The 19,954-nt window shown below is 42.9% G+C and overlaps 1 protein-coding gene across 1 annotated transcript in view; it reads right to left on the minus strand.

The window, feature by feature from the left end:
• GRB7 (growth factor receptor bound protein 7) overlaps window positions 1-18,745 on the minus strand; it is a 140,281-nt gene extending 121,536 nt beyond the window's left edge. The window contains exon 1 of the mRNA XM_018564493.1: window positions 18,373-18,745. Within this exon, the coding sequence (XP_018419995.1) occupies window positions 18,373-18,543 (171 nt within the window). The 5' untranslated portion in view covers window positions 18,544-18,745. The remainder of the gene's footprint in view (window positions 1-18,372) is intronic.
• Between the last annotated feature and the right edge of the window lie 1,209 nt (window positions 18,746-19,954).

A 19,954-nucleotide genomic window follows, 5' to 3' on the forward strand; every position in this document is an offset into this window, starting at 1 on the left:
TGCCTTGTTATCAGCAGAGCATTGCTGGGAAATCTCATCTGTAATCTCAGGGGATCTCAGGAAAAGGCATTTTCCTCCCCTGAGATGTTGTGTACGGTCACATGTCCTAGTCATATGTACCAGAAATGCAGGAAGTAAAGGGAGAGCTAGTAGTCTGCCCTTATTAAACATGGCCACTGCCAAGAGACTAGGGAAGAAAAGAGAAATAAGGGATGCAAAGAATACAAAGCCGGCAATTATCTAGAAGTATGTGTTTGTAGATTGTCATTACTAAACATTTCTAACGGTGTGTTTACTGTTACTTTAAAGATATGGGTAAAGGTCCACTTTAAGTGCTCGTTTTGGTCTAGGGCTGAAAATAAGCTCCTTCCAGCCTGTCTTCCGCTGAAACAATGGTATGTCCCTTAGTGTCCTCACGTTCTTCACACTGTGTATAGAATGCAATGATTTACAGGATCTTAGAGGCTCCAGAGATTGGGTCTAAGAGCAAGTCGACTCAGAAGATCAGGTAAGTATAACTTTTTTTGCACCCTAGACACAAACTAGCATGTAACCCTTGCAGTGCGGGGATAGACCCACTGCAAGGGTTAAGGATAATTTCCCCCGGAGTTCTTCTGTAAGCATGCTATTCATTTGAATTGCACCCCAAAGCACCTCTCGGCTGTGTGTTGTGGTGAATGGCCCAGACTATGTAATGTTTTGCATTATGTCACATAGCCTGGAAAATTCTGTTCTCTTTAACCTGTTGTAATTTACATATTATAGGCCGCTGCCATGTACATGCTGTGCAATACACTAAGTACCCCACACTAGTACACCTTGCAAGCTATACTATACAACACATTCTCCAGATTGCTGAACGCTGTATGCGGTGTTGTAGATTCATACCATTACGATTTTTTTTTAGGGGGGAATTTGGAAATGTATTACGTTAAGCAAATGTACAAATATATCATTGTTTGAAGTTTGTGATGTCTCTGAACATAAAAGGGGGTGTTTATGCCATACCTGCAGTGTCCCTCTTTAGCCATTTGGAATGTTCCTGGAATTATGTGTCTTTAGTGAATGACTGGATGATTAAGCTGTGCATGAGTAAGTACACACAGCAGGTACGGTAAAATTGCCAGCAGCTAATTAAGCCATCTGACTGCTAGCTGTATATATGCCTTGTTTTTCCTTAGAGGTCGTACTATTAGTAGTGCGCATGCATTTATTTAAAAAGTAGCAGCTTAATACTCCATGTTTAAAATAGCTCTCTCAGCCTCCTCTGCTGTCTTCCCTGTGCCTCCAGCACACACAGCCCCCTGGCTCCCCTCTGACGTCCTCCTAAAGGTGCCCATACACCTTACGACCATCGCAAGACTTTTGTCTTGTGATGGTCGTTAAAAGCTCGTACGATCTGCCCATCTTGGACAGGCAGATCGTACTTGCGATCATCGAAAGCCCGCCCCGCTGAGGGGCGGGCTTCCGATGAACCGCAATGCTGAACGGGCAGTGTGCGCGTGCGCACACCGGCCCGTTCCGCAGCTGTCGAACGAGCAGGCTAGAAACCCGCCGACAATCGTACGATTCTCGGCGGGTTTTCGAGCATGCTGGCTCGACAAAAGACGTGCGGCCGCACAGTAGAAACGGTCGCACATCTTCGTTCACACTGCTCGATTCTCGTACGATCGCGGGATTTCCCGCGATTCTCGTACGAGAATCGAGCAGTGTATGGGCACCTTAACACCTGAACACCTCTCTTCCCAGCTGGAGCCCAGAACATTAGCCAGCACCCTTTCCATAAGGTCTGTGCACAGGTGTGCAATTAGGTGCTTGCCACTACTAAACAATAGACATGTGCACCAGCAAAAAATTTGTTTCGTTTCGTTTTGAGATTCCCAGTCGTCAAATAGTACATAGCATTCGGAAACTCCAGAATGCTTTTGCGATTTTCCGAATGCTATTCGGGTCTGTGAGCCGAGGTGTGATATGAAAAGCATTATGACACCTCGGCTCACAGACCCGAATAGCATTCTGAAAATCGCGAAAGCATTCTGGAGTTTCCGAATGCTATGTAGTATTAGACGACTGAGAATGTCAAATGTATTAGACAATGAGAATGAGAATGTCAAATGGGCGGAGCGAGACGTGACGGCACGCTCCGCCCATCTGTTGACATTCGGGCTGAATGTCATTTTTGCGGCGAGTTTTCCCCCGGGTTCGGGTGGTCGTCGTCGTGCAGCGGGACTTTTTTTATGTCGGCGGGGGTTGTGCATCGTGATTGACGCTGGATTACATAGATGGAGCCATTTTTTTTTTAATTAAAGGAATAGTCAAAAATTGAGTCTTTGTTTTTTTTTCCCAATTAAAGGATTTGATCTAAAAGTCTGGACTTTTTACTATTTGATTTAACCCTTTAGTGAATGGGTAGGGGTCTTTGTAAGGCCTGGTAAGGTGCAGATGAAGTGCTTGCGGCGACGGCGGAGGGGGGCTTTTGCAAAGGTATCAGAGAGGCCCTGAGTCAATTGCCACCCTGCCCTCGGCCCAGTCCGCCCCTGGGTCAGACTAATCCAGCACGTTATTAATATGAGTGCCCCACTTAATATGGCCGCAAGCGACTGGCATACTGAGTGGGGCTCTGATCGCACCTGTCACTGCTCCCTCTCTCTCCTCCCAGGCGCTGCAGCTTCAGCTTCACGAAGCGATAAAGAAAAGTACTTTTCTTTATCACTTTGGTTTCACACATGGTTTAGACTATGTTGTTATATTTTGATTAATGTGGTGTTTTTTGCAACATTGTTTCACTTATAGACATGGTTTCACAGCACTTGGTCGTTACAACGCCAATAGGTTTTGACACAGTTTATCGTTGTGAGTGATTTCACACACTATATATTATATTATTTTTCATTCATTTTAATACATTTTATCTTGGTTCATCATTGATTGGTATTTATACTCGCATGCTATTTACATAGATGTGATTGATACATACAATTTATTCCCTTTGCGAATGCACTTGACTCACTAGTGATGCTAAATTTCTTATAGTTATTCAGATTTTTGACATAGAAGCTTTTAGCGCTGTACTTTATATCCTACTAACTCATAGGGCTTATTGCCTTAGTTCAGCAGCTCTTAGCTTTCTCTTTCATATAATTCTTTTATATTTATCTTTTTTTTCACATTGAACATTTTTTATAATTACGGATAAATTATTTTTTCATTAGCGCAGGCTTTGTTTTACCATTGGTATACATGGAATGTACATGTCACGGTCCTTGTGCAGTGCACAATTATTATTATAAATGCATCCACATTAATAAAAGAATAAATGTGCATTTATTATTTGCAACTGCGATCAGTTTTGGGATCGGGGGCAGTACCAATAGACTAGTGGTGTGGTTATGCCAACGCACTTCCACTCCATTGAGGAATATGAGTCCCTCTGCCCGCACTGGCTAATGGGGCTTCTAGTCTCTCCATTTCCAAATCCTAAGCCACTTACAGCTGCACCAAATGATAGTAGCCTGCAGGAAGATGAACCCCTTTATTCACGCTTTTGATTGGTTACAGCCCAATGTAGCAGCTACGAAGTCCCTGCGACAAGTCACGCTAAGTAGCGCGACAAAATGAGCACTGTAGCTCAATATAGCTCAAAATCGTGCTGAAAAAGCTTTTTTTTTGGATGTAGCTCAGTGTGAACGGGGTCTCAGTGCTCCTCTTAGGAGTCCTCAGCCCTGATACAAGCAGCGGGCTGGCACATGAGAAGAGTAATACAGATATCGCAATGCCTTGATGGCTGGGTGTCAGGAGAAGCTGGCTTTCCTGGGCAGGCTGTAATTACATACAGATCCCACCAGGTAATGCCCACATGATGCTTATACACACATCAGCAGGGCCGGACTGGCCATAGGGCAAACCGGGCACTTGCCCGGTGGCCCGGGCCGGGCCAAACACAATCAACCTGATTGTGTTCGGGCCGGTCCGCTATGCCGATGGCCGGCTCTGTGCAGAGCAGTGTCTACTGTGTGGTAGCGAGCAGAGCCGGCACTACCACACAGTAGACACTAGAGGGCGCTGGTGGGGGAGGCCAGAGAAACACCTCCTCCCCCAGCTCTCTCTACTCTGTGCTCTTTCCGGAGCTTGCTGGTGCTGTTCCTTCAGCCTGCACTGTCCCGGTGACGGCTGAGATATTAACATATGAATGGGCCGCGTTAATTTGCATATCAATAAGCCGCGGCCCATTCATATGTAAATATCGCGGCTCATTCATATGCAAATAGATACCCCTCCCCCGCTGCTAAGGAAGAGAAGACTGCAAGAACAAGTGTGCATGCTGATCATTAACTTGAATAGGTGACAGCTGTAACTGGAAAACGCCAGATTAGGGATTTCTGCTGCAGAAAAACACACGTTTCTGATGCAGGAATCCCTAATCGCACCTAAACCTACAGATATGAATAGGATTATTGTGAGTATATTGGTGACTGTTATTTTAAAGTATGAAATGTGGCAACTGGCCCCCATGAGAGAAAAAAATGTGTCGAGTGCCCCCGAGACGAAAGAGGCGGAGACACGTAAGAGGCGGAGACACTGACGGAGGAGGCGGGAGGTGTCGCCGAAGCTCCAGTCGGGCAGCGAAGATGACAAGGAGGCCAGGGGGGATTTGCAGGATCTGAGTCGGGGTCTATGGTGGGCTCTGCAGGGTCCCAGGTGGGCTTAGCAGCCTGAGACCCCACAGAGCCCACCACAGACCTTGCAGAGCCCACCTGAGACCACAGCCGAGTGGAGTAAATTTAGTGTGTGGGGGGGCGCCCGAGATAATGTTTTGCAGGGATTTTTAGTCCTCTATAGCTAATGGTATTATTCTGCATTAGAGTGTAAGCTCCTCTGTACAGAGACAGATGTGACTTTTCTGTACAGCACTGCGGTATATGTCAGAGCTTTATAAATGTATAATAATAGTGTGTGACTGTGCGGGGGACATTAGAGTGTTAGTTACTTTAGTGCAGAGAATGCCAGGCGGGTTGGGGGGCCAGTGAGATCCGATTCTCTATAGTAATATGTCTGTGAAGGTTCTCATTCATCCAGGTCATTGTACATCTGTAAAAAATAAGTCAAGGCAACTGGACTTGCTGTATTTTTCTTGAAGACGTTTCACTGGCCACCCAACCAGCTTTCTCCATTCAGAAATGTCTGAATGGAGAAAGCGGGTTGGATGACCAGTGAAACGTCTTCAAGAAAAATACAGCAAGTCCAGTTGCCTTGACTTATTTTTTACAGATATTCTCTATAGCAAGCTTCCTATATTGTAGCAAGGCTTGTGTGTCAGCTGTTGCCCTGCGATACTTACTAGTGGCCGGCACTGCCCCTCGATTACGCTTCTGTGTTTGGCTCCGCCTCCTGTTGTGAGGGGTGGGGCCTGTTGGTGGTCACGTGATTGGGCTGCTCAGTCTAAAATGCCCGGGCCTATTTTTAGTCCCAGTCCGGCCCTGCACATCAGGATAAGTAACTGTGTCTTCAGTCATGTAACTGTCATTTTCAAATCTCTCTGGAAAATAACTGTCACTTTAAAAAAAAAAAACCTCAGACTTCTCCCCTTGGAGTTAAAGCTTTGTGTTTTCATCCTATAGAGTCTAAGGCCTGGTTCACACCTGACCGTTTGTAGCGCGTCCTACGCTCGATGAACGCTCTACAAAATGGTCAAAAAAATAAATAGCACTGTAGTAAATGGCCTCGTTCCCACCTGTCCGTATTTCCGCCCGTCCCGAACGCACTACAAAACGGCCCACGCATGAAAAGGTCCCGGAGCGTTTTTTGCTGCGTATTGGTCCGTTTTGTAGGGCGTTTTCCATTAGTATACTGCCAAGTAGCCTTTGGAATCGCGCGACGGTCGCGCGGCTTTTTTACCGCGAATCGCGGTAAAAAAAAACCGCGTGATGGTCGCGCGACAGACGCGCATATTACAATACGCATAGGTGTGAATGGGGCCTAATACATGTGAGATGAAATGTCAGAATTGTGTGTTAGTATCTTCGAGGTCTATGATAATGTCTCCGAGGTGTGACATAAAGGGGGAAATTCATGACAAATGTCTGAGACCAAACTTCACAAATGTCAGCAGCCAATCAGCTTTTACATTTTCATTTTCGGACAGCTTTTATCCCCCCTTCCCCCGCCTCCAATGTCTCAGAACTGGTCAAGTTTTCTTTATTTAGTGAGATCCGCTGTTTTCACTCGGCTGACAGATTCACACGTGCTCTGGGAAATGAGCTGGAATCTGGTGGCTGGGAATTGACAGCTGCAATCCCAATGCTGCAATCTGATTGGTGGAAGCTCACAATGTGATGTCACACCTGCAATCTCAGAGCTGGAATCTGTTGGCTGAGAATTGACAGCTGCAATCCCAGTGCTGCAATCTGATTGGTGGAATCTCACAATGTGATGTCACACCTGCAATCTCAGAGCTGGAATCTGGTGGCTGGGAATTGACAGCTGCAACCCCAATGCTGCAATCTGATTGGTGGATGGAATTGACAGCTGCAACCCTAATGCTGCAATCTGATTGGTGGCTGAGAATTGACAGATGCAATCCCAATGCTGCATTCTGATAGGTGGAATCTCACACTGTGATGTCACTGTGAAGCAGTTCTTATATAAAGGTGGGTAAGCAGAGTCTAGTCAGAGTGCTTTTGCTAGTGATAGTGGAGGCATTGTTGTTTTGTGTTCTGTGTGTTATTCATTGTATTTGTATACGATGAAGCGTTTTCAGAATATAAAGCGTTTTTTCATGCGTGATCCAAGAAGGAGGAGAGAGGAGGATCCTCTAGATACCATCCAAGAGGATCCTTCTATGGAGGTTTTGGATCAGCCCACCATACCATCTGGTGGTTTACAGGTGGAGGCAGCTCAGGAACCCCCTAAACATGGGAAGAGGCTTAGAAGTGGCGACCAGGGGAGTTCTGAGGTCCAAAATAAGAGGAAGTATTTTGGACAAAAGGGTTCCGATGAGAGAGAGAATGATGGACACCCAAAGCATAAGAGGGATGAACAAAGATCCGGCCAATCTGCTGGTGAAGAAAAGCCAGCAAAAAAGGGGAAATTTGGTTCTCTATTGATGGGGGCCAATATGATGCTGCATGCCGTCTTTTACAGCCTATTCCCCCCAAAAAGGCAGAGATCACAAAAGAGTTCATCCTCACCACCCAATAAGAGAATGAAGGCCGCTGAAGATGACCCAGGTAAGAACGATAAGCACAATGGCATACAATATAACGTCATTGTCACTGTTTTAGATATAGTGCGCGGGAATACAAGCTCTCCATTATAAATGAGCCCCTCACAGATTGCATTCTTTACACGGCAGCCATAGCCTGAGTGGGAAAGCCTGTGTCCTGCCAGCAGCTGCAGAGTGGAAGCCTGGATCTCTGGCTTCCACTCTAAGTGTATTCCGCCATTATCAGTCTAGGTTTTGTAGAGTAGCTATCCTATTGCTGTAAACTTATACAATGTCATGATTTCTCTTTTTTTAGTAGTCATCGAAGCGGTCAGCGAGGTGGTCAGAAACGTAATTGACGAGGTGGTCAGTGAAAAAGTTGGCGGGATAGTTAGCGAGATAATCACTGACATGTCCAATCAAATTCTCGACAAGGTGGTCAGCGAGTTGGCTGGTGATGTAATCAGCGAGGTGGTCGGTGAAGTGGTCGGCGAGGTGGCCAGCGAGGCATTGCCGTGCACTAGCACGGGTCACGATGCCCCTGCTGGCTTTAACCTTGCCAGCTTCATCTTCCATAAAGTACTCGGCGAAGGAGGTTTTGGAAAGGTAAGTAGTCAGAGATTTATGAAAAACAGGACTACTGTTGAGTTAAGCCTTATCAAGCTAAGGCTAGCAATTGTAGCCAGGCTGGGGGGTGCTGCTGGAGACCCATAGCTGCTGAATTACCTGGTATTTGTGTCCTTACACTGCCTCCACATTATATCCCCTAGATGGAGCTAAGGAGCATAGGAGATAAGTATCTATTTCCTATGCTCCTTGGCTCCATCTAGTGGCCATAGTGTGACATTACAATACTTTAGAGCCTAAAACAAATTATACTAAGAACATTCGTTTTTGGCTCTATTTGAACAGAGCGAATGTTCATAAAGATTCGCAGGGCACATGGCTCTGCGAATTGTTTATAAATAGACCCATTACTATCCTAAGGTGACAACGCAGTTCCTCCACAGATACAATGCACTAAGTGAGCGATGTCACCCTAGAATAAGAAGTGTGCTAGTGGCAGGATCACCAGGTGTATGTAAAGGAAATAAAGCTGAAGCAGTCACCACATCTATGCAATATATGACATTATTTGTTCCTGGGTTTAGATGTGCTTTAAGCTTTTAAACTGCCCATCAGCTCCAGACATCCCCATGTTGCTGCATTTCCACCTTTATGTCCACTTCACCTTCTTTATTTTGTTCCTGATACTTTTCCTGCCAACTCTACCCTTTTATGGAAAGTGAAACACCCCAAATATTAAATGAGAGGTCGATAGAAGTAGTTCTAGAATAGTCAATATCTGCATTGTAACCTGTATATTTCTCTTTATCTTGCACAGCACGATCTCTTCTTCGTGATGGAGTTCTTGAGTGGTGGAGATCTGTGGGATGCAATTAGACGTAAAGCACCGTTTCCAATTGATTGCATCAGGTAAGGCTCACTTTCTAACTGAAGGGGGACAGCATCATGTGCTTGATAATGCTTCTCTTCCCTTTACTCCCCAACCCCATTGTGAGCAAAGTATCATGTGATTTAGCATTGTGAAGATCAATTTCACATGATTGTACATAGCTTCAACTAGATGAAACTGATCCCTAAACAATGCTGCGGCATGCTACTTGTATAGCTGATTCCATAGGGAGCTATTTGTTCATTCTGATTAATGATCAGTTGCTATGCCCAGTGATCTCCTGTGTAGCTCTAGGTGTGTCTGGTAACTGCCAGAAAATAGTTCATTCTCTCAGTAGCATGTGATTAAAATAATTTCCACCCAGAGAACGCTCAGCCAGTGTGTGTAATCACCATAATAATTAATTTTTTGGTCAGATCAGGTGACTGTCACCTGACCTCTATGGGGTGGTTAAGGACTGAAGAATGTATTATCCCATTAAATGGACACAGCAATGCATTTATTCCCATGACTTACACTGCTTAGAAGAATCCATCTAATAATAATTTGTTCCCCAATACTTGATATTAATACATCTTTTCTCTTTTCTTTTCAGATTTATCTCAGCAGAATTTCTCTGTGGACTGCAATATCTGCACAGCCTCGGCATCATTCATAGGTATGTACTTCATCAAAGCCTCATCAATCCCACCCAACACTGGCGTTTTAGTTGTGGTTGAGTTTGCAAAAGTAGCCCATGGCCAGTTCCATCCCCATACACCAGTAGAAGAGATAACATCAAGTCGAATCGAGTTCCCCTAACGCTAATCGTTCAGTTTTAGATGGGGGCCAATGGGTTAGATTACCTGCACCTCTCATGATTCTATAACTGAACAATTAGTGTTAGCTGAACATATTTCTAATATTTGATTTGCAAAGCTCACTCTCTCCTTTTATTTTACAGAGACTTGAAGCCAGAGAACATTCTGCTGGACAGCTCCGGACATGTCAAAATAGCGGACTTTGGCCTATCGCAAGTCAATATCTTTGGATCCCAGATGGCATATAGTGATACTGGTACTCCAGGCTATATGGCCCCTGAGGTAAGGGAAAAGACCTCCCTTCTGTGGCCCCTCTGCCACCCCTATCTTTATTTTTTCATGTTTATCAGCCATATCATTATCCTTAAAGAAGAAGAATTTGGGAGATGAAGCAGAGTCAGAATGGTTGTGACACAAGTCCTAAAAATGTCACGGGGCCACACTGTGGCCTGTCTCTCCTACCAACCATTATTTAACTGCTCCGTGTATGGCTGATCATACATTTTATTTCACAGTTTAACTTTTGCTTGTTAGGTTTCCATACAGGAAAGTCAGTGTGCTAATCTTTACTCTCTATTTTTATTAGGTCGAGCTTGGAAAGCCCTATAATGCCACCGCTGACTATCATTCATTTGGGATCATTGTTTTTATGATGGCCACTAGAAAATCTTGCAGGTTTGCCATCTGCAGGGCTCTCTTATATCCGCGTGACATCGATATTGACCTTCGAGATGTCATTGAGCGAGTGAGTGTAGATACTCGTAGAAATGTGATTTCTGTATTCCGCGTTTGCCTTTGATACCCTAATTCTAGTTCAACTATATTAGTATTCTTAGCCATTCTCAGTATGGGGTTTATGTGTACAAATACCGCAGAGCCATTCGTCCTGTGAAACAGCATGTACATTCATTCTATGTGAATGGAGGCAAAAACAAATGTTATTAGCATATATTCTTTCAAGGTTGAATGTAATATCCAGAAAATACCACATTGTGGCCACTAGACTGAGCTGAGGACCATGGGAAAGAAGTATTTATTTTCTATGCACCTCAGTGCCATCTACTGACCATAATGCGGTATTTTCATGATAATATAAATGACCTGAAAAGAAAAAATAGTAATAACATTCATTTTGCCTCCATTCATATAGAACAAATGTACATTCAGTTTTGCAGGACAAATGGCTGTGTGAATTTAAAAAAAAAAAAAAAAACACCCCCCAAAGGATTTAAAGTCTGAATTTCTGAGAAGTTTATTTTGATTAGAGATAGTCTACATTAAACTGAATGATGTATCATTTTCTGTGACAATCTACTTTGTATTAATTTCCACATCTTCTTTGTTACAGCTCCTTTTAAAAAGTCCGGTAAGGCGTAAGAGAGCCGTGGAAAATCTGAGAGAACATCCGTTCTTCAGGCCGATCAACTGGAAGGAGCTGGAGGCAGGAGAGTCCACCCCACCACTTGGCTTACCACCTGTAAGTGTATAAGAATTCTCATTCATATAGTGTGTGCACATACCGGGAGATCCTCCCATAGGTAGCTGGTTAGTAAATCTATGAAGACGTAGCATTAATATAGTGTGTGCAGATACCAGGAGACACATGTACATAACACTCATGTCCCATTGCTACTTATGTCATAATAATTTCATAGAGGAACCACAATAGATATTAATTATGTAGTGGAGTGTATTGAAGTGTAGTTCAGTGTTCCATCTAGAAATTCAGCTCCTGTTTGGTATGTCCTATACTGACTGATATATTTATTGCATTTTCTCTTTGCAGTGCTGTCGAATAAGCAGACGTCAGCAAATTGACGTGAATTCTCTGATTACCACCGAGGCATGTGGGATCTTACCTCCAGCTCAACAGGATCTGTTCCACGGCTTCAGCTTTATAAGCAAGACATGGTGAATTAAGCAGCACAGGCCATGATACAATGACGCTGCACGGAACGTATTTCCAGCCAACAACAGTTATCTTTTCTTTCTACTGTCATCAACTCTTCTTCCTCCTACCATTATAGTGAAGAAGAGAGATGTCTGTCTCTTATGCTTTGCTGTAGGAACATGTCTTCCTCTCTACAGAAAGAGACAGAAAGAAAAGATGACTGTAGATATATAAAGCTGGGAAATCGTACCGTGTTGGAGGTGACTCCCAACACCAACAGAAAGAAGAAGAATCAGGGGCGTCCTGAGGGGGGGTGTCACCCGGAGGCGGTACCGGGTTACACTCCGCCGTGACGTCATCGCGCACGTGCATGATGACATCACACGCTGTTAGCTGCCGGCGGCCATCCTGGTGATGGACATCGGCAGAGAGGGGAGGGGATGTTCACCTTATCCCGCCAGTCCCCTCCTCTCTCATGCAACTGTCGGACCCTCTTTTCAGAGTCACTCCTCCAATGGTGTCACCTGGGTGTGGCTCGCGCTCCCCTCTCCCACCCTAGTGATGCCACTGCTATAGATTGCTCCATGGCCTTAGCTTCATCACCATGAAGTGGTTCACTGCAGTGGTGAGCTAGCTGATTCCCTAGCTCACCAGAGATTCTTCCATGTCCTTAACAAGGATCATGCTGCATGGACCACAATACAAAGGTGCTGCACGGAATGCGTCTCCAGCCACCAACAGTCTTCTACCATCATCCACTCTTCCTCAATTAAGTGAAGGGGTCTGTCTTTTTCTTGTGCTTTACTGTAGGATAACATTCCTTCCTACAGTATATATAAGCGAAGGACAGAAAGGAAAGATGACTTTAGATATATGATGGTGGAGATGCAGATTCACACCAACCGTGCAGGATTTAGAGTGTTGGAGGAAGGAAGCAGGTAATATAGCCCATTGGCAACCATCTAAAAACAAACTTCCAGTATTAGATGAAATTTGAAATATCTGATCTGAAGAACTCACTCATTTTCCTTTTCAGAAACTTGAAACCGAAGAACATACGAACGGCAGCTCCGAACATACAAAGATTGTAGACTTTGGTTTTTCTGCATTGAGTGCATTTGAATATTTGGATCCCCCTGAGGTGAGGAAAAGACCGCCTTTCTGCTGCCCCTCCCCTATCGCCCCCAACCTTTATTTAACTATTTACCCAGCCAATTAATTATTAAGTTGATGTATTAACCCTTTCTCTTCTTGCTATATTTTTTCAGCTTGGCCTTTAAGAACCTCAAAAACGCTGTAGCCGAATATTATGTATTTGGTGTCATCGTTTAAGAGACGGCCACATGGGACCATTTTTGCCAGAAGTAATTCCTTCTCTCCAAGTGACAGCGATCCTGATCTCTGACATGTCATTGAGTGAGTAAGTGTATAAATACTCTTAGGAATGGGCGAGGAGAAACTTATAGATATACAGGGGGACCGATACACAGCTCTAGATTTAGAATTATACACAGAGCTGTGAAGGGCTATAGGCCATCATTCCAGTGTTGGTTAAAGTCAAATAGGCATTTTAAATAAGACAAATAATGCTGTTTATTCACTTCCTATTTAAACCTGCTGTAGAGGCATTGTGATTATACTTTATGGAGTGCAATGTAGCAAGAACGGAAGCTCAGAGGCTGACCATTTTGAGCTACTGGACTTTAGCTGTGGATTGCTACAGCTGTCCAGGATCTAAAAGGACCGATGAGTCCTCACACCATTTTAAATAGACACCAGGGACACAAAACATAAATTCATAACACTCGTGTCCCATTGCTATTTATCATCATGTCATTATAAGTTTATAGAAGATTCAAAATATGGTTTCTACCAATAACAGCAGCTAATCTAGAGGTCCATCTTGGAAATGCTCCTGTTTGGTATGTTCTGTATTACCTGTTAGATTCATTCATGTATTGTTTCTTTGCAGGGCCCAGAAATAGACACATGTGAGCTAACTGAAACGAGTATGCCGATTGCCACCAGCACAAGAAATAAGAATAGCTCACTAGTGTTCCATGGCTTCAGTTTAAGGACATGTATTGGAGAGCGGTCCATTGCAGTAGTGAGGCAATTGATTTCCGCCAAGAAGAAGACAATAGAAAAAGCTTACTAGAGATTGTTCCATATGTGAGCAAATCGAAGCAAGTACTGAAAACCCCTTTGAGGGTAAACTTTTGTGTGACGCGAACTTTACTTGAATAAAAGTGGGCAAAGAAAGCCCTTAAAAAAAACATTATGTGAGTGGATGCGTCCTTAAAGCTCTTAGTGTTTGAAGTTAGTTCTCATAATATAATGGATGAGGAAAGGTCCAATGGGACAGATTATCTCAAGAGGATCACAGAGAACAGGATCCATATTTGACACAGGTTATGAAACATATAAAATATTTAAAAAAAAGTTGACCTAGAAGTTAACATTTTAGTTAATCAGGTAATTCTGGACAGAAAAGGGAGCAATAAAGAAATTAACATGTTTGGAACTCAATATAGTCAGTTCCAAGATCAGAGATAACAGCAAGATAATAAAGCTGGTTGACTAGTAGCCCAAGAGTTTTCTCAGGAGAAGTGAGGCTAAGGAGTATTATATACCATAGGGGTGAAAAGAACTCTAGATAAGGGGTTCCTTGGAAAAGAAAAAGGAAAATAGGTGAAATAGCTAGTCTCAGGAAAATAATCTCTGTCACACTACATGTGGAGACCTGCGTTTCTCTGCACCTAAGCAACCCTGGCCTCTGCAAGTTTACATAGAAAACAATTGTTTCCTAGTGGAAGTGTGTATTATTCAAGCAAAGGTAGATGATCACAAGTTCTGTGACTAGAGTAGGAGGCAGACACAGGAGATCATCAAGAAATAAGAGCAACAGATGAGAAAGACTGTCCCATCAAAAGATCTCATGGAGCCAGAACTAGGAGGCTTGGGCATGCCACTCTAAAGAGATTCATCAGAAAAAACACTGGTCCTCATACAGTGAATGCAGAAGACATTATTTGAACATATTGTAGCGCCCGTCACCTTTTGTGATGTGACTACTATGCATTTAGTGATAGTCAGGGCTGTAGACAGCATGGCTGGATTGGTAGTGTCGATTACATGGTTAATCCCAGCTGCCTTGCCTGTACTCCCCTGGGCGGAGTGTGACTCTGTCATATTGTGGGACAGCCAATGGCATACACTGTAATATGTGTACAGTACAGCAGCCAATCACTGGGCTTCTTACAGTCAGTGGTGCCTGCTGGTATAGTGTACATATATGTTGTGGTATTTTGACAGCGGCCGGCCGCTGATGTCTAAATACAAAAGAAACAGCAAGGGTTCCTCAACCAATGCTGGTAATATTGATAGAGGAACCTGTTCTATTCTTTTGTTTTGTTCCGCCAATGGGTTGAATGAAAAAAATAGAACAGTGTGTGACTTGGCAGGAAGGGGGGTGTCTGACCCCTGCAGAGATGCCCCCACTCACTCATACATACATACATACATACATACATACATAGCAGTAGTCCTCCTCCCAGCCAGCCGCCCAGGTGTACAGATTTTAGGCCCCATGCACATCTAAGAGCTACAATGATCAACTGGGGGAATCTCTTTGTTTTCAATAAGCCCCTGTTCAAATCTGAGTGTTCTTTCACTTGTAATAAAACGCCTGTAACCCAAAAAAGTACATGACTGTCTTTTGGGCCAGAGTCATGCATTTTGGCCCCAATATTCTTCAATGGGAACACCTGAAAAAAGCACAAAGAGTGCAAAAACATGCATTTTTCACTTGTTTTCTTCCTTAGAACTAGCTTTCTATTGGTTAAAAAACTAATAATGATAAAAAACGCTCAAGCCTGAAACACATGCAACATGCAAATGTCAGACATCTAACATGTTTTCTCATAAGCCAGTCAGGAGCCAGTCTGCCTAGTCCATAAGCCAGCAGGATGTTTTTAGGCGTCAATTCCATTGACAACATATAGATAATACCTCAAAACGTAGGCTCCAGCTGTAGTTTCTAAGGAACATTGGCGACCTGCCGCCTGGGACTTGTCCAGCCTTGTATTAATATTCAATAGGCTGTTAAATTAGATGTTGCTGTTTTGCAATTATGCAGGGTATTGCCGCAACATATTCAGATAAAATGATAAATGTTTAATTTTTTTCTTAGAAATACTTTTATTGCTCGTTTACAAGACCGCATTGAAATTACAATACAATTCAATACAAGATGGTAAGGAGGGCTTACAATCTAAAAGATTACCGTTTATTTATAAGAAACTGACATTAAAACAACAATTTAAAAAAAGATAATTGCCAACCTTTTTCAGGTACTAATGATCCAAAATTAGGCAAATTCACTGACTTTATGGACGCCTAGCAACTTTTATGTATGTTCACATGCTAATTCTGAATACTGGTACCATTTGACATCTTTATAACCAATCAGCATCTTGGAATGTTCTGATTAGTTTTCATACTGTCATTCAAACTGTCATTGTCAATATAAAATGTTAGGGTAACTGAACCCTATAAAACTTGTGCATTACTTGTGACCAAATCTTTAAAGTGTATGTAAAGGCAAAAGTTGTTGGCAGTTTAAGCGGGTTAAGCTGATCATACGCTGCTCAAATTTTGGTGAGTCAGCAATACATTCGAGCATTCGGTAATAAATTCAGCGAGTCAGCAATAAATTAGAGCAGTGTGTGTACAACAAAAGTTGAGTTTTCAATCGAAGGAGGGCAGAAAATTCTAGGCTGAACATTGCTTGCATCCAATCAGCTGCAGTCAGTGTTCGAGTATTCTGACAGCAGCATACATGCCGCTGTCAGGATACGATAGTCTGATGGGGGGATTCCCAAAATAGCGTAGATTTGGGAAATCAATTGTTTTTTCTTGATGAGGCTGTGGGGCTGACTGAGAAAGAGCGGTGTGTATGGCCAGATTACATCAGGGGTAGGCAACCTCAGCACATCAGCTGTGGTGAAGCTACAAATTCCATAATGCCCCTGGGAGTCATGCCTGTGGCTGTCAGAGTGTTTTATTGCCTCATAGGACTTGTAGTTCTACAACAGCTGGAGTGCCAAAGTTGCCTACCCTTAGGTTAGACCCTTTCTCGTGTTTTTATTGCTGTCTTTGTCCCTGTCATTGAGATTGATCCCCATATTTGTCCTTTTGTCACCAAGACAGAAAAGGAGGGAAAATCCAACATTTCAGAGTTGTCACCAGAGCAAGAGGTGAGGGAAAATCCTTCAATGGGAGCACCTGTCCTAGTGACACCTGTCTAAAGGTGGCCATACACCTTACGATTATCGGACGACACGTTTCGTCCGATGATCGAACCGTCGTGCGATTATCGTACGGCGGCCCCATTATGCCCCGATTATAGCAAGGTTGAATTAGCCGCAATTAAAGAAAAGCACCTGGACGAATTGCGGCACTCAACCGCACGTATTTTCGTTTGCGCATGAGCAGTGTAGATCGTACGATTTTTTTTGACGTACGGAAACGCAACCAACCTTGCAATAATCGTACGATCGACCAAAGTTTTCAAACATGCTTGAAAGTCAAAAGTCGTACGATTGTACAGTATTTGCGGTTGTACACTGCCCATACACTTTGCGATTATCGTATGATAATCGTAAGGTGTATGGGCACCTTAAATTGGGAAGATCCCGCGCTTTGGGGAGATTTCCTTTAATTTTTCTGTTGCATATGTAGGGTCCAACAGGAGCAATCACATTGTAAATGTAGACCAGATACAACCAGATTTTATGTGAGTAGACAATCCCATAGACATTGCAATATTACCAAAGTCCAAAGTCACAGATAACCGTATGTCTAAAGTCTGAATTCAGATCAACGAGATATATATATAGATACATCTATATAGATATAGATATATCTATATATATAATTATTATACAGGTGAAACTCGAACAATTAGAATATCGTGCAAAGTTAATTTATTTCACTAATGCAACTTAAAAGGTGAAACTAATATATGAGATAGACTCATTAGATGCAAAGCAAGATAATTCAAGCCGTGATTTGTCATAATTGTGATGATTATGGCTTACAGCTCATGAAAACCCCAAGAACCCCAAATCCACAACCTCAAAAAAGTAGATTATTACATGCAATCAATAAAACAAGGATTGTACATAGAACAATATCGGACCTCTGAAAAGTACAAGCAGGCATATGTACTCAGTACTTGGTTTGGGCCCCTTTTGCAGCACTTACTGCAATTACTTTTGCACGATATTCTAATTATTCGAGTTTCACCTATATGGTCAAGACAAAACAATACACGAGAAAACATCTGGTAGTAATAAAAACGCTGTATGATAACCATCTACTACTTTGATAGCCAGATAGGAATGTCAAGCTGTACATACACCGGTAGATTTTTGTACGAATAATCATATGAAAAGTCTCATCAGAACATTCGATAATGCTATCAGAGACTTGATGAATGTTGCTGTATATTTCATTGATTTGAACATTCAGTTTTGGAAATTATTTTATTGAACAAAAACCACATTCACTGTTAGAATGTTGCCCCTTCGCTTTTTTTTTTTTTGTCAATATGGTCAAATATCATTTGTAAATTTGAAACCATTAACTATTATAAAATTGACCAGATGTTCCGAAAATGTTTTTTATTTTTATTTTAAATACTACTGGTGTATGGTCAGCTTGATCTTCAACACACATATGGCAGTAATCAGCAAACTAGGTCTAAAACTCTTTTAATGAAATGTGCCTGGTAATTAGTTTCTGTGGACCCCTTAAAACAACCAAGCCCGTCCGATAAAACAGATAGAGTGAACTTTAGAGCAGATCCCCACACCCAGCTGCCTATTATCACATGGCCATCTTATTTATACAGTGACGACATGGTTGTCCTGTGTTGCGGGGATGCAGAGAACCTCAGAATATTGCCTGAGGTCCCCAGCAACCTGCAGCTCCCATGATGTAGGTGCATTTGACCGCTTACCTTATTCTCAATAAGCAGCTCGCAGACTCTCTTCTCGTTTTGGACTTTCTTGTTTCCGTTCCTTCCCTGAAAACAACACAATAACTGTTCCAGGACATTCTTCCAACAAAACCTCCTGTTTCTTTGCCACCCAGCTGGGTGAGAAGTCCTCCTCTCCTCTCCCAAAAACATGGAGTACTCTGCGCCACTCTGCCAGCCAAGTAAATTAAAAAAAGATTAAGCTTCTGAATATTTGCTTTCCATGCCTTTGTCAACTCGTGACTACGGGAGGAATAAGTTGCTGTGTCATTAAGTCCTAGAGGTCTCAGACCCTGTATCCAAGCATCAACCACATCTAGAGGTTTCCCCTAGTTGCTGTACCCGACAATCTGACAGCTTCCTATGCCCCCCCCCCCCCTTTATGATAGCAGACAGAGTCCAGGCAGTCCAAAATATTCTGCTCTCCACGTGGACACTCAGCCGTCCTTCGCCAATATTGTGGCCCTAACGTCTGCTTGCAGAGATCGTCTTAGATTGTTAGCTCTTGCTAGCACGGTTTTCCTCGATTTCTTTTAATTAACCCCTTCACCGCTAACTAGACCTGCAATGCTTTGTATACCTGTGAGCAAGTGGTTATAGTACAAAATGCTGCGTCAGAGCTAATCTTGCCATCGTTTCAGACTATTATCTTCAGACTTTATAGATATGGGTCTTATCTAGTGATTTTGTTAAAGCTTAGCTAAAGAACGAACTGTTACGTGAAAACGGCGACAGTGCCTTGTTTGCTGACAGCGTTATTACAGGCATTTTCATATAGAGTTGAAAATTTACACAGTGGTGCATTCACATAAGTGCCTCTCTTTAAGTAGCTTACATTTTAAGGGCACTATCTCATATGTCAACATACTAGGGCCATTTTGGACAGGAGCCAATTAACCCACCGGTGTTGGAGAAAACCGGAGTACCCGGCAGAATCCCACACAAGCACAAGGGAGAGCATGCAAACAAGAGTGTCCTCGTTGGGATTCCAACTGAGGGACCCAACACTGCAAGGTCGAAGAGCTAACTGGTCTGCCCATGCTGTTCACTAACAGTTTTTTGTTTTTGGCCGTTCTTTAGGTTCAATTAATTTAAACTTCAACTTTTTACATTAAAGTGGTTTCCCTGGTGAAACAGCCTATTTGAAAAATAGCTGTAATTAGGAATGCACTGATGCTTTTCAGATACCAGTGCCGATACTTGACATTTTCATGAACTACCAGGGTTGCAGCGGTTGCAGCTGGGACCAACTCTGGCGCTCCACCACTGTCCTGAAGTCATTAGTCGATATTGTTTTAGAAAAACTGTTGCATGACAATAAACACAAATGTATCAGTACTTGTAAGTACTTGGGCAAGTATCAGTACTTGTACTTGCAAAAATGGTATCAGTGCATCCCTAATATATATTTATAAAAACAAAATCATACAATAAAACAGATGTACAAATCCCAGGAGCTCTGTGTGCTCCCTAAAAATGACAGTTGCCTCCTAACTTTTGAATTTTCTCTAGTCTAGTCTTGGAGCTGGAAAAGTATCTGTACATGTACTTGTACCGAGTACGG

The sequence above is a fragment of the Nanorana parkeri genome, unplaced genomic scaffold (genome assembly GCF_000935625.1).
Source record: "Nanorana parkeri isolate BGI_ZX_2015 unplaced genomic scaffold, ASM93562v1 scaffold756, whole genome shotgun sequence".
Classification (NCBI taxonomy): Eukaryota; Metazoa; Chordata; class Amphibia; order Anura; family Dicroglossidae; genus Nanorana; species Nanorana parkeri.